General features: G+C 34.3%; 2 protein-coding genes across 5 annotated transcripts in view; one reads left to right on the forward strand and one right to left on the reverse strand.

Moving 5' to 3' along the window:
• Nucleotides 1–3,430, forward strand: part of FAM13C (family with sequence similarity 13 member C) — a 110,469-nt gene extending 107,039 nt beyond the window's left edge. For all 4 annotated transcript variants that reach the window (XM_069460592.1, XM_069460595.1, XM_069460594.1 and 1 more), the window contains one exon: nucleotides 3,307–3,430. In XM_069460592.1, the coding sequence (XP_069316693.1) occupies nucleotides 3,307–3,430 (124 nt within the window). The remainder of the gene's footprint in view (nucleotides 1–3,306) is intronic.
• Nucleotides 3,431–5,369: 1,939 nt separating this feature from the next.
• The window catches only part of PHYHIPL (phytanoyl-CoA 2-hydroxylase interacting protein like), a 62,624-nt gene continuing 51,665 nt past the window's right edge, over nucleotides 5,370–16,328 (reverse strand). Inside the window, exons 3-5 of the mRNA XM_069460735.1 lie at nucleotides 15,568–15,742; nucleotides 13,478–13,595; nucleotides 5,370–5,904 (exon numbers count right to left, since the gene is read on the reverse strand). Of these exons, the coding sequence (XP_069316836.1) occupies nucleotides 5,370–5,904; nucleotides 13,478–13,595; nucleotides 15,568–15,742 (828 nt within the window). The remainder of the gene's footprint in view (nucleotides 5,905–13,477; nucleotides 13,596–15,567; nucleotides 15,743–16,328) is intronic.

Below are 16,328 nucleotides of genomic sequence, written 5' to 3' on the forward strand. Positions count from 1 at the left end.
ATGGGAGGCTATAGCTGTCAAGTGTGACATCAACCTTTAAGAAATAAAGGATAAACCCTAAAATCCTTAACTTTGCATGATAAATTGCATTATAACTATTGAATTTATCTGAACTTTTAAAAAATGTATTTGACTTTTTAGCTCATAAATTTCTTTGTTCTTGGCTTCTTAGTTCTATAAGTTATTCCCTACTTTATTAAATAATAATTCTTCCTTTGCTTTAAATATCTTCTTTAAGCTTCAGGGTCTGCCCCTAATTATTTTATTTCAGGATTTGGTAAAAAAAAAAAAAAAAAAAAAAAAAATAGCCATTTTTTCTACTCCTTAAATAAATGGTTAGCTATCTCCTCTATTTATCCTCTATTTTCCTGTGTCAATCCAAGTCTCATTATATGCTCTACTAGTTTCCTCTAAATTTTGCTGTATCATCAGCAAAATTACATCATCAGGAAATAAGGGTCACTGATCTACTTTTGGAAGAGAGACAAATCACTCAGCTATCCTGAGACTCAGTTTCCACCTTTATAAGCTAAAATGATTGGACTCCTGGGATATTTTGGGAAGCTACAGCTGTCACATGAGACATCAGTCTTTAGAAAATAAAGGGTGCAACTTTTCCAAAGTCACAAAGTTATTAAGTAGCAGAGATGAGATTAAACTCTTTCTTTGAATTTTAGAGCATGAGCACTGGAGTCAGTGCTACACTGGTTCCTCCATATTTCTCTCCATCTAGGTATCTGCCTTCCCTGAAATGCTTTCAGTTCAGCAGACTTTAGGATTGACCTAATGGAGAGAGGAACTGTTTTCTAAAGGCATCTTGAAACTTGGAATCTTCATCTATTCACCTTTTATTCCTTGGAAGCTTTTCCATTTCAGTCTACCAGGGCTATTCATTAGGACTGGACCTGTTCAGTGAGAAACTTTTTCCATTCAATAAATATAGATGTAACCCAATTTTTTTTTTTTTCCTATGTGGAGTCTTCCTTTCCAGTTGATTGGTACATGTCCAAGTTACCTTTCTGCTGACGTTAACTAGTCTAGTGAGAAAATGTTATGTGGCTGCTAAATTTAGAATATAAAACATAATTTATTATTTTTCTTTTTCCATACTTTTTTCTTTTACAAAAGATTCATGCAACTTTCCTTGTGAAACATTCCTTGGAATAGTGACTTTGTCTGGACTGTGCTGTATTATGCTTTGGGTATAAATATGACTTGCATTAAATTCCTGATCCTCTGTCTCTTTCAGAAGGTATTCTTTGGGAATTTCTCATTCAAGGAAATATTTGGGGAGATGTTACCAAGTATTCTAAATCTAAATAGTCACTACACATGAGGAATGAATTAATCACTTTAAGATGTGCATACATTCTTTTCATAACTGAGTTCCCTGAATAAATTTATATTTCTACCTATTTGTACCTTAAAGAATTTGCGTACTTCCCAATGTGTTACTACATCTGCCTAGTGGATCTACAGTGTTAGTTGGCATGCCTTTTGACATATAGGGAAGTTACTTATGTTCTATGAGTAGTATTCTATTGCATCTGTGAGTCCTAAACCCACTTCAGATATGCCTATATTTGGCTATGAAGTTGTGTGCCCTCTTGTGGTGATATTTTTCAACTAAATGCAAAAGTGATCTATTACAACTAAAATCAAACAGTTGAATGGCTAGGAAATATGGACCTTAATTGTGTTTTTCTAAGACATTTTATTGGGAAGGCCTAACCATCCATAAGGTAAAATAATGTTTTAAGGCACTGTAAATGTTCTTGGTAATATTTGCTATACAAGAAACATGATAACCACATAGATATGGCATTATTATTACAAACTGTGAGCCAGGAACTGTGCTAAGCACATTAGTATGTTTTATATAATGGGGAAACCGCTTCAAAAAATTCTTAGCAAAATTTTTCATTTTCATCAAAGCACTCTTGTTTGTTAGCCAAAATGGAATATGCAGGACTAGGGAAAAGTTATATAGTCAATTATTATTGTTTCTCTGTTATAATTAGACAATTTATTCACTTAGATCTGTTTATATAAATTAAGGTAGTATTCAGACACTCAGTTATAAGTTTGGGCCATAACACAGAATGGAGGTAAAGGATTTATGTTATATAATTTAGATAACATTTAAGAGGAACCCTATGTATTTCTGTACTGTTCTGAGTTCTGTACTAGAAATTTCAGGGCAGTAAACAGTGGTGCAATACAAGTAGACACTACATTCTTAATCAAACTCTACAGACTAGCTTGGTTTTTTTTTTAACTTGTAAGAGACAGAAGTATCTCTTTATCACTACTAGGAAAATAGAAGGGGGCTATAGATATTTGCTATTTACCCAGTTTCAGTTCTAATAATGGAGAGTATTTGTGTTTATATTCAGTTTTAATTGTGATGACTACATCTGTGTCTTCTACTCCTTGTATTTCAAAGTCATGGGTGAAAATATTTTAAAAACAATTGGCTATCTTATTAACCAAGAAGACAAGAGCCTTTTGAGACCCTGTACCAATTATTTCCCTTCAGAAAACATATATCCTGACAACATATTTTTGTGGGAAAGCAGATGGTTTTACCTCCAGATGTTACCAAATTATTCTTCCAAGTAAATAGCAAGAGCATGCAGACTGCATATATATATAAAACTATACATTGTTGTATGTCTAGTCTTAGTAAAATTAACATCTAGAAGAGAACCACTACAATTTAGACTTATAAATTCAATCAGGAGACAGTGATTCTACTACACATTAGCAGGGAAAGGTGTTACAATTACAATAAACTTGGAAATGTTTCAAGTTTGTAAGACACCAACTAAATGTTTTTTCCTGTCACCATAAAAATATAAATTATTTGTGTAATCAAGTTTCTGTAGTATTTTCCAGTTGATATTTTTAACAACTCTCACTATAAAGGCTGAACATTCTACATAGGTGTGAGACTGTGGCAGATAACAGAATGACTAGATAAGGAATGCCTTGAAGGTTCTGGCTTTTGTTTGTTTGTTTTTTCTCCTCATATCTTTTCACTTGCCTCATTGTTATATGTCTAAGCAATGGACTACATATTTGCAAAACACAGATGACATTCAAGTTCTTAAAGGGTACTATTATTTAGAAACTCAATGACACATAGAAGTGGGAGTGAATGAAAGTGAAGGGGAAGGTAAAGAAGACATGCTGTAGAAACCCAATGGAAGCCGTTACCCTACACTTTCTCACATATGAATTATAAAAGGATATTTAATGACTTGATTCATTATGAACTGATAGATTGTATTTTCTGTTTTGCAGAAGTCCACAAAAGGAAGATAGGATACCAATGGCAGATGAATATTATGAATACAAGCACATAAAAGCCAAACTGAGACTATTAGAGGTCCTTATCAGCAAGCAAGATGTGGCCAAAACTATCTGAGGTTCGGGAAATGTTTATGATCACTTTTACCCAAGATAGTCAAGTTTATTTTCTTTGCCATTCTTGCTAAGTAGTTTTGACATACCGAAAATGGAAGCACTTTAGTGGTAGTATTTAGCTGTTTTTAAGAAAGGATAGCAAGTGTAATTATATACAATGAGAAGGGATTTAAATGGGGGAAAAATATAACAGGTAGTTATGTAATTGGAAAAAAGCTTCAGCCTCCTCCATGCCAAGGAGAAAACTCAGTCAATGTAATTATTTCAAAAGCATCTAATGTTTTATTAAATCTAAATAACATCGCTGGGCCACTTGTTAGGGAAAGTTTATTTAGTATCCAAAGATTGTTTATGTTGATGTATGGAAAAGACCATAATTTTAAAACATCAGTGAGAGGAGGAAAAGAAATTCTGCTTGTTATATAGGAAGGAATACAGCCAGTAACTTATTTGAAACTTCTAATAGAGTCTTAAGTGATAGAACATCTACTACCTTGTCCCGTAAGTCTGCTAGGCTTGTAGTACCCTAAAATATCCTAGAATGTGTCACTGCTAATTTTTTTATTTCTATATAAAAATAATACATTATTTTATCTGTTATTTGAAATTTTACATTTCTGGTTACCAAAGTTCTTTCTGATAGCATGTACTTTGTGAATTATTATCTTTGTCTATAATTGACAGATGTTTATATTAAAATAAAATATTAAAATTTTAAAAGGTATTTTGGATAGATGTGTCTGCAGTATATAATCTAATGTGACCATAGTATTATTGCTAATCTTTTTATTTACTATAAGATTACATAACTATTTTTCCATTGGGAATATGCATTTTTCTTAATGTTCCAAGGTCTATACTTTGTAAAGTCAAACTTTCTCATGACCTATTTAAAAATTGTTTGCCATGACACCTTGGAAAAGCAGCCAGAATATTTTATTTGCCTCATCAACTTTAGTATATATTATTTTGTACTAAAACATGTTTATTATTTTGGTTTTTGTAAAAACAAGTAAAAGGTCAACATTTTCTCTTGAGTACCAACCATGTTTGTATTTCTATTATTTTCTGTAATGTTTAAGCATGAAGTTGAAGAAATTCATGTTTTCATATAGTTTGGATGGGAAAAATATTGACTATTTCAGAGGCTTATTGTTTTCTCTGTATTTACCTGACATTTTATAATTTTTATGAATCAGAGTAATGTCCTTCATAAATTTGTTTAATTGAAGTCATCTACGTGTAACAGGACAGATACACAACTATTTGAGGTTTACAAATTACATCTTTGATAAGGGAAATGGTTCCGTGACATGTATACAATTGCTATTAAAATGTAACTCTATATATTCTATATGATTGTAAATATTTTATACAACAATACAAATAAAATATTTTTCTATTATATTTATTATGTTGAAACACAGTAGTTGTTTCCTGTTAGCTAATATAAATAACATAAATAACACTGTCAAACAACAAGTTGGAAGTGCTGACAATTCTAGGCTTCAAGATTTAACTCATGCTGCAATTACACCCTTTCATGCGGTTTGGAGTTATCCCAATATTTGTTCAGTAGATTAAAATGAATGCATATTTAAACACCATTTATAAGCCATTATTTTGTATTTTGCTAAAGCAGTCTATATAACTGTTTTGTTATGTTTGGCATAAAGGAAAAATAAAAACATTGCAGCATCTAGGCAATAAAGTGTCAAAAGGAGAACTTAGGATATTTCATCATTGAAAGTAGTGGAAAGGGTAGGGAATAGGAAACACTAAAATGGCTCTGAATGAAATTTGAGAAGTGGTAGTTTGCTTTTGGTGATAGCGGCATGTGCATGCTTCAGTGGAAAACATCTGGTAATGAAAATGGACAACAGAGGATCAATGCTCCTAAGGGAAGGAAAGGGTCTGAGTAAGAATAAGAAAAGTGGGCATTAACGTCCAACACTGATATTACAGGTTTTGCAGCTGGGATCTTTCTTTGCATTTGCAGTAGACAAACTCATGAGCTGATGACCAGTGATTTCTGCCACGGTGCCCAGAGAAAGATCCACAGGGTCAGTGTAAATGACTTCTAAAATTACATCCTGGGCATGGTGGTAAACCAGCACCCCATCTTCTTCTGTACAGGTCAAAAATTTATTATCCTTGGAATTTAGTTGAGGAAGGCGCTGCTTACAAAATTCATCTCCTGGTGATCCCACAGGGGCAATAACAAGAATCACATAATGATAAGCAGTGTACATACAGTAGAAGTCCCCAAAGTATAAGTTAGTATTGGGGTTAAAAAGTTTTTCTGCTGCAATCTCAAACCTGTATCTTCCATAGGGTGAATCCTGGGGTGGCTTCCCAGTATTGAATTCAGTGCTGCAGCTGAAGAAGATGCCTTCTAATTTTCCACTGATAGGAGAGCCATGGCTACCACTGTTATCCTTGACAGAGGGCTGCATAGCATTCCCATGGTGTTCTCTGCAAGAGAAAACAAATGGTCACTGCTTAGTACAATAGTAGTAAACCTACTGATTCATAGATTCTAATAGCCCAAAAGTCAACTGTCTACTGTTAAATGCCTGAATGATACTACTATCAGATCAAGGGGAATAAATCTTTGACATTACCTATAGATGGCTGAATTTTAGCCTTGACCTCAACCTAAGGATGATCTGCTACAAACTGGAGACCTTTAATGTAATAATGTAAATTTCCTGGCCAAAAAAAATCAAATTGGAATTAGAAATCTTACAGGTGAAATCACATCCATTTTGTGCCTACTGGGTTTTAGAAATGGCTCTCTGAAGAGAAAACTGAACTGAAAATATTGGCTAGTTCAATATATTGAAAGTTTCTTTAAAGTATGCTAGAATTTAGTCATAAAATGAGTGCTATCCACTTACATTGGCATAAAAGTGTTTGGTTTTGGATTTTCTATCCAAGCACAGTGCACTAATCAGGTTATTTCTCTGACATTTTACTTAAAACAGTGCTGATTATTCTCCCTTTACCACACTCCCAGATTCATTCTCCACCTTTCTTGCCTTCCACCGTGGCTTGAGACTCTACCATTTAGTTCTTCCTTGTCACTTGGTCCCTTTCATTTCAGTTCTACCAATGGGAAGTACCAGCAGATCTAGGGTAAGAGGAGGAGGTAAAGCCTTGGGTGTGTCTTCCTCTATTTCCTCCATGCTTCAGAGCCTTGTGGTTCTGGTAGGGCTGGATTCTTCTGTAACTACATATCTCTGACTACTGCTCTAGGTTGATGATCTCCTGCTTCCATTCCCAAAAATAATAAAACCTTTGAACTCTTGATAGTTCCTGGTTGCCTTAGCATCCCTTATTAGTTACCTTAACCCTGATTATACCTCTGTGACTAGCAGTTTTGTTAAATTCTCTCCATAATTCTCCAAGTGTGCCTTATTTTTTTTGCTGGGTCCCTGACAAGCATGACCTGGGATGAAGTTACTCAGGCAAGGGAAAGTTCTCCCAGTCAACATGCTTCTTAAAGAGTATGTGTGCTCAGGATCTGCCCTTGACTTTAGAATAACAATGGGTCTCAGATTTTACCAACTAAAAACCATTAAAATGTCTATACTACCCAAAGTGATCTACAGATTCAATGCAATCCCTATTAAATTACCAACATCATTTTTCACAGACATAGAAAAAATAATTTTACGCTTTGTATGGAACAAGAGAAAACCCCGTTTAGCAAAAGCAATTTTAGGCAGCAAGAACAAAATGGGAGGTATTAATTTACCAGACTTCAAACTATACTACAAGGGTGTGGTTATTAAAACTGCATGGTACTGGCACAAGTGCAGGGACACAGAACAGTGGAACAGAACAGAAAATCCAGATATAAAACCATCCTCATATAGCCATTTAATCTTTGACAAAGCAGACAAAAACATACTCTGGGGAAAAGAATCCTTATTCAATAAATGGTGCTGGGAAAACTGGATAGCCACATGTAGAAGACTGAAACAGGACCCACACCTTTCACCTCTCACAAAAATCAAATCACGGTGGATAATAGACTTAAACCTTAGGTGTGAAACTATTAGAATTCTAGAAGAAAATGTTGGAAAGACTCTTATAGACATTGGCCTAGGCAAAGAATTTATGAAGAAGGCCCAAAGGCAATCACAGCAACAACAAAAATAAACAGGACCTGATTAAATTAAAAAGCTTTTGCACAGCCAAAGAAACAATCACGAGAGCAGACAGACAACCTAGAGAATCGGAAAAAATTTTCGCATGCTACACATCCGATAAAGGACTGACAACTAGAATCTATTTAGAACTCAGGAAAATCAGCAAGAAAAAAACAACCCAATCAAAAAGTGGGCAAAGGACATGAATAGAAATTTTTCAAAAGAAGACAGAAGAATGGCCAACAAACATATGAAAAAATGCTCAACATCCCTAATCATCAGGGAAATGCAAATCAAAACCACAATGAGATACCACTTAATTCCAGTGAGAATGGCCTTTATCAGAAAGTCCCAAAACAATAAATGTTGGCGTGAATGCAGAGAGTCAGGAACACTCATACACTACTGGTGGGACTGCAAATTAGTGCAACCTCTGTGGAAAGCAATATGGAGATACCTTAAACAGATACAAGTAGACCTACCATTTGATCCAGCAATCCCATTATTGGGCATCTACTCAAAAGAACAAAAGACATTCTCTAAAAAAGACATCTGCACCCAAATGTTTATAGCAGCACAATTCACAATCGCAAAGATGTGGAAACAACCCAAAAGCCCATCAATACATGAGTGGATTAGTAAAGTGTGGTATATGTATACCATGGAGTATTACTCAGCTATAAGAAATAACAGTGATATAGAATCTCTTATGTTCTCCTGGATAGAGTTGGAACCCATTCTACTAAGTAAGCACCACATGAATTCACCAGCAAATTGGTTTCCCTAATCATCACCTAAGTGCACATTTGGGAATAACACCAATTGGGTGTTGAGCAGATGGGGAGGGAGGGGATGGGTGTATACCTACATAATGAGTGCGATGCGCACTGTCTGGGGAATGGACACGCTTGAAGCTCTGACTCGGGGGTGGGGGGTGGGGGGGGCAAGGGCAATATACATAACCTAAAGTTTTGTACCCCCATAATATGCTGAAATAAAAAAAAAATGCAGATTCAAGGAAAGACCAAGAAACTGTCACAGATAGGAGAATAGAGAGATATGACAATTAAATGCAGTGTGATATCCTGGATTGGACCCTCTATTTTATTCTTACTGTTATTCTTTTCTCCTTCTGACATTTCAAGATCCCTTCTTTTGTTACTTCCTTCCTGTTTCAGAAACTTCCTTTAGCTATTCTTTTAGCGTACATATGCTGGTGACAAATTCCCTTATTAATAGTTTTCCTTCATCTAGGCATGTCTTGATTCCCCTTTATTGTTGAAGGACATTTTCACTGGATATAGGCTTCTGGGTTGTCAGTTCTCTTTCAGCACTTGAAAATATCTGGCACTTTCTTTCCACCTCAGTGGTTTCTTTCTCATGTTGATGTCATTCAAATTGTTTTTCCCCTATATATAAGGCATCTTTTCTTTCTCACGACCTTCAAGATTTTCTTTCTTTGTCTTCAGTTTTCAGGAGTTTATGATGTGTCTTGGCATAGATTTCTTTGGGTTTTTCTGTTTTGAATTTTTCTCATCTTGAATCTGTATGTTTATGTTGTTTGCCAAATTCAGGAACATTTCAACTATTATTTCTATGAATGCTTTTTCAGCCCCATCCTCTTTCTCCTTTCCTTCTTGACTTTGATGACATGAATATTATAATACATCTGCTATAGTCTCACATATCCATGAGGCCCTGCTAGATTTTTTGGTCAGTTTTATCTCTGTTGTTTAATTTGGATAATTTCTATTCTATCTTCAAGTTTACTTTTTTTCCCTTTGCTCTCTTGAATCTTCTGCTGAGTACATCATTGGGTTTTTTTGTTTTTAAACTCCACTTACTGTTGTTTTTCAGTTCTAAAATCTCCACTTACTTTTTATCTTCTATTATTTTTCTGCTTCTATTTTAAGTGTGTTTGTCATTGCTTGTTGAAACATTCTATGGTGGTTGCTTCAATATCTTTGTCAGATAATTCCAAGATCTGTGTAATTTTGGCGTTGGTGTCTTTGATCATCTTTTCTCATTCAGGTTAAGATTTTTCTTGTTATTGGCATGGTCAGTGAATTTCAATTGTATTCTGGACATTTTGAGTATTATGTTATTAGTTTGGATCTTATTTAAATCTAGTATTTTACCAGGCCTCTTCTGACTACGTACCAGTGGAGGAAGTGTAGGGAGTAGTACTTCATTGCTGTCAGATGGGGAAAAATATCCAAGTTCCCCACTCAGTCTCCAATGACATGGGGTTCAGGATCAGTTACCACTGAGATGAGGTGAGAGTTTAGGCTCCCACTAGGCTTCTGCTAACACACGCTAGCTGCGACAGGGAGTATCTCCCTACCCTTCCTGATGTGGCTTTCACTGACACTGTGAGGGCAAGCCTCATTGCCTCGGGGCAGTGGTAGAAAGTCTAGGCTCCTCATTCAGCCTTCTCTGATGCTACCCTAGTAGGGGATGGAGGGAGGAGAAGGATGCCTCCTTATAGCTGTGAGAGGGTAGAGGTCTAGGTTCTCCACTTGGTCTTGGCTGATAGACATGGGATTGCAGTGTTTTTTCCATGGTATTTGGCTGGTACAGGGTGGTTATTGTCTAAAAGTTTTCTGTATTCAAGGCGGTCCCTTTCCTGATCCATAGGGTAGAAAGAGCAGACTTTCTGGTTTTCTTTTTTTTGTTTTTGTCAGTGCCCATTTGCATTTCTGGGTAGCCAGCTTCTCCAGCACCTAGTCCATAATTTTAAGAGGTAATAAGAAAACCCAGGGAACTCATCACTGTGCCATTCCTTGAGTTCTGAGGTTCCTAATTGGTCTACCCTCTTCTTTCCATCTTTCATAGTCTTTTTATATTTCTTTTATATATAACATCCAGGGTTTTTAGTTGTACTTACTGGGAGAAATAGGGAGAAGAGTGTCTACTCCATGTTGTTCCTGGTTTAAATTGCTTATCCTGGTTACAGTCTCATTAACAAAACTGAAATACATATATGATCTGTGTCCTATGTGGATCTATGAGTTATAGATTATTTCAATTATATGAAATAGTAACAGCAATGAACATATACACAGGAGTTTAGACTAGGAAATGTGTCCTACTATAAGTGACAGAACTTCAACTTTGAGGATATACAATCTGACATGGAAAGTACATGAATCTACCAATCTCAATGGATTCCTAAACAGAAGACTTTCAGATAGAAAAGGAGTTTAAGGACAACTGGCCTCCCAGTGAACATGAACAAAGGGTAAGAGGAGGTGGTACTTTCATCTGGAGTATGGGAAACCAATATTTATTTAAGAATTCATTTTTAGAAGAAGAGATCAAAACGACTTAATTCCATGTGGACTGACTCAAAATTTATCTAGTTTTCATAATTTATAATGATTTGGAAAGTTTGTCAGATAATCGAAAAGTTCCTTTCCATTCAAGCATTCTGGATAATAAGATGACATTTTAAATGGATTCTAACCAAGGCAGTATGTCCTGACTAGAGTTTATTACATAAAAAGAAAACAAAGATCCACTGAAGTTAATGTCTACTATTTTTTTAAATATAAACAAAGCATATCATTGTCTACTATTTTTAATAAGCTTTTTTTAAAAAAAGCAATGTTAAAAAATTGTGCCCATGCCTTGGCAAGCATATTTATTTATATGTACTGTATCAAGATATAATTTATATGGATTTCACAACTATCACTGTGGGAAATTCAAGAAATTTCCTTGTTAGTAAATACATCTTTCATACTAGAAGCTTGGAATCAAGTCATACAATATACAGAATAATTTTACTTATTTTCTACATGCTTTGTCTTTGTCTTTTTTCTTCTTGCAAGCATTTTTGAAAACAGATGAAACAAATTTTAGATTACTGAAGGACCTGAAAACAAAGGCCAGTTCCCATAAAAAGGACAGAGAAAATCATAGAGAAATACTGACCTCCAGTGGCCACCTAAAATAGACATTGGTAATACCTCGGGAAATCTAATACTAACACTAAAGATGTATTTATTCTGTTGATGTAGTTCTTACTAAACCCAAGAGCAACAGTAGAGATTTTTTTTGTTTTCAAATTTTATGCTTAACAAATACAAACAATTCCCAACTTACAATCACCCCACTTACAATATTTTGACTTTACGATGGTGTGAAAGCCTTATGCGTTTAGTAAAAACCATACTTCAAATTTTGGTCTTTTCAAAACTTTATTATAAAATAGGCTTTGTGTTTAGATGATTTTGCCTAACTGTAGGCGAAGGAAGTCTTCTGAGAACGTTTAAGGCAGGCTAGGCTAAGCTATGATGCTTGGTAGGTTAGGTGTGTTAAACATATTTTTGACTGATGATATTTTCAATTTATGATGGGTTTATTGGGACATAACCCCATCGTAAGTCAAGGAGCATTTGTATAAAGAAACACCTTCCTTGTTGAGTATATATGGTCATTTCCAATCAGAAACTGACAAGTACAATAATTTATGTGGAATCTATCAGTTTGTACTCTCTTAATTAGGTGAATGGCATCTGCCAAGAATTATATAGACTCCAGGGTAAATACCAGTTAAGAGAATGATGGATTAAACTCTGTATTTATAAAATATTCAAACAAAAGGCAAGAATGTTTTTTACCATCAAAATATATAAAAGTATTGGTTTTCCTGATCATCACCTAAGTGCACATTTGGGAATAACACCAATTGGGTGTCAGGCAGATGTGGGGGGTGGGGGAGGGGATGGGTGTATACCTACATAATGAGTGCGATGCGCACTGTCTGGGGAATGGACATGCTTGAAGCTCTGACCCAGGGGGGTGGGGGGGCATGGGCAATATACATAACCTAAACTTTTGTACCCCCAAAATATGCTGAAATTAAAAAAAATATATAAAAGTATATGATATTGCAAAATACTTAATATGAAAAACATATATCCCTAAATATACTTCTTTCTCTATGATTCCCTTTGTATCTTCCACAGCGTGGAGCTGATTTAAATCTGAAACCATGATCTTGATTTAAGAGAAATTAGAGAAGTATGACAAAAACAAAAAAATAATAAAGCTTCCTAAATATTTTTCTACACAGTCCTGTCAACTTAAGAATCCTTTAGAATCTAAAGTGAGACAAAGGCTTTTAAAATGACAAATTATAGGCATTACTGTGTAGAAGTTTTAGAACCTATATAGCAGTTGTCATTTCAAAAGCGTATTACTTTAAAACACACATCTGACTATTTATCCTCTTGAAATTTTCTTCTACAAATACAAAAGTGCTGTAAATATTACAACTACCTGTGGGATAGAGTTCTTTCAATGTCTTGGGAACTGCTTCTAGGGATAAAAATAGGCTATCTCAGAAATAGTAGTCAAATCACTAGAATTCAAAAGTAAATAAAGGCGAATGTCCTCATGAATAATGGCTAAAGGATTTCCACTTCGAAGCCTACAAATCCCACATGATTCACCACAATGTTTCATGAAAAAGTCACCATTTTATTCTCTCATTTCCAATGTCTTGTAGGGACTCACAAAAAGGAGCAAATTTAGTAGTCAGTATGATGTAGAGGGCATTGAGTTATTAGGAATTAGAGGAGGACTGTGTACATGAAATGCTCATCAATCTAAACACCACAGGTTTAAGATCTTCCAGTGAAAAAGATACGAATGACATTACAAATGATTACGGAAAGGAATCTAAGTGGGAAAAATCCCATGATCTGACTTTTCTACTTAATTTTTCTGGAAAATAAAAATCAGTATAATTAACTATTTTGAAAAGAAAACTAGAATTGCTATTTGACAGAACTAAAGTCAAGGGAAACCTGAACCTAGAATTTGAAACCATGTTTAGTAAGAAATAATAATAAAAAAATCACTATATATTTTTTGATTCTTACCGAACATAGTCAAAATATTCTTTGTGCTGGTTACGATAAAAAACAGAAAATTTAAGCATACGTCCTGCAATCACTTCAGCCTTCTCCAACAGCTGTGTTAGGTGAACTTTTGAATAGTCTGAAAAAACAAAAACAAAGACTGTTATTAAAAATATAGCACCAAAAGCATCAACTACATACTTAATAAATTAGAGATTATTAAAATTCACCTTTAGGGAATTCAATTTAGTGAACAGGAAATTGCATTTCAAAAAGAAAATATTCATTGTCTTTATGTGACACATTTTTCTTTCTACAAAAATATTTTTGTCGTGATTTATGGTTATTTCTTAGAATATCCTTGCATTTTTACACTCTTTGAAATTAGAGATATTGAAACAAAAAAAATACACTAAATAACTTTTCATAACCCAAGTTATGTCCATCAGCACTATACTAGCTTTTTTACAACCATTTGATGAAAATGAATAAAAGAATCTTATAATCTGCAATCAATAGCAAAGTTGGATAGTAGAAATAATAATGAGTACACAAGGCTTGAGCACACAAGACTCTTGAAAATCTGTCAAACTAATCTGATTTTTTTTTTAACCAACTTTTTGTTTTGAAAGTTGTTTGAGAATTGTTATCTAACTCCTGAACCAGAAACTAAGGAAAATTTTTGTTCTATAAAGATTAATAAGACTTTCCAAACAGAAGCAACCTAGTTAAACTCATGGTAGCATAGTTTTTTTATTCACTGCTTCATTGGCTCATTGTACATTTATTTAAATTAGAGCATATGATGTACAAAGCACCATGCAAAATTAGACAATCAGATTAAAAGATAAAAAGATATTCTTCCCTTCAAAGTACTGAAAGTCTAAGGGGAGAGATGACAGATGATAATGACTTATGGTAAGTACAATATAAACGTTTTAAGCTCGGGGTAAACACAGGGTTTTATCCCTGTCATAGACTAGAATAGAAGTGAATTAGCCTTTGGCACTCTATTTTATTTTATTTCCAGTACCTTGCACAGTGACTATCTCACAGTATGAGCTCTCAACAAACGTTCAGTGAATTAGATGTTCAGATTAGAATGCAATTTACACAAAATGGCTTTATCAAAATTTAGTCAAAGTTGTTGATAAAGCTTAGGTGAAATAGTCTCCAAACTAGTCTGATAAACACAAATAACAGCTTTAAACAGCTTGAGTTCCTCTTAGATTCAGCTTCTTCTATGATTTTTTTTTATCGGAAACAGTCATCTAGGCAAAAAAAGAGTAAACGAAGTCCCATACTAAGAGACAAAAGGAGAGGATGATAGAAATACTCAAGTAAAGATATCTTTGTATCTCTTCAACACCTAAGTGCTCAATAAATGTCTGTTTCTTCAATGAACGAGTAAACAATAGATAAATGAATGAGACAAATGGTAACATTTCCAATCTAATGGCATATTAAGATACAGTTCAAGATCAAAGGGGACAGGATTTCCACATCAGATCTTCCAATGCCAAATGACTTTGAGGTACTTTTTAATTAAGCAAGGACACATACACACACACACACACACACACACACTACTAGTTTACAGAGTTTTTCTTAAGGTCTTCCAGCATTCAGGTGAAAAATCTAGTAACATTTCTGCTAGAGACAGTGATTGAGATCTGCCTCCACTGCCCTAAATTAGAGAAGGAAGTCCTTGCTTTTTTCTTTCAATATCTGTGAAAATAAAAAAAAATGAAAAAAGGAAAAACAATAAAGACAAAAAAAAACTCTCCCTCTCAAAAATGAAGCTCAAAAAATATGCTGAGTGTATTTTCAAACAGCATCAATTTTTATTTGTAAAGCTTTCACTCTAAAAAATCAAACTATGTATACAGCAAAGTGATTTGATGCCATTATTCAGATTTTTCTGAGAACCTTAGCTCCCTCAGATCAATACAAAATGGTTTATTCTGTTACCCAAAGCTACTGACAATGCAGAAATAACCAACACAGTACATATCACCTTATAATTACAAAAAAGAAACATTTTTTCTGTCATTAACTTTCTAGGAACAATTAAATAAAGGTTTTTCTATATGTGTGCCTAGTCCTCTTACCTGCTGTGCAGAATTCTATAATTTCACTCCATTCAGACACAACATAATCACCATCAACTTGTTTTGAGGCGGTCTGCACTGCTACTGTATATTCAGTTCTTGGGCTCAAAAACCAGTGTCCACGGACAGTCATAGGCAAGGGGACAGCTTTTGCCACCAATTTTGTTGGAACATCCTAAGAAGGAAAGAAGGGAGGGGGAGGGAGGGAGGAAGGAAGGAAGTTAATTTAGCAGTATATCTTTACTTAATTGTAAACAATGGAGAGGAACGTGTTAAATTCCTGGCTGATAATAGAACTTTCCTGTTTAAAGATACTTGTTATATTTAAATTTCTTATTCTCCATATGCAAAAACTAACGCCCAACTCAACTTGAACAAGAGACATGAGCAAGAGACATGCTCAAGGTCATACAGTTAGTTAATAACATAAATGTACTTGGATTCCAGTTTTCTTGATTTTTAGTATAGTGTTCTTCTCTGTACAGTATATGCTTCTCAAAATGCAACACTCTCCTACTAAACAATGAAAAAAAAAAGACATAAAAGATAAAATACAATAGATTTAATATTAAAAATATATTTAACTTATACTACCCAATAATTTTAATAGAGCTGCCCATTACTAGATATTTTATATGTAAAGGGAACATTTTTAAAATAAATGAATCTATTTTACACACAAATGAGGTAACATTGGCTTTACTTTTATTCAAGTATAGAGTTTATGTGTCACACAAAAGTTTAGGTATTTCTAAACAATG

Source organism: Eulemur rufifrons, chromosome 28 (genome assembly GCF_041146395.1).
Source record: "Eulemur rufifrons isolate Redbay chromosome 28, OSU_ERuf_1, whole genome shotgun sequence".
Classification (NCBI taxonomy): Eukaryota; Metazoa; Chordata; class Mammalia; order Primates; family Lemuridae; genus Eulemur; species Eulemur rufifrons.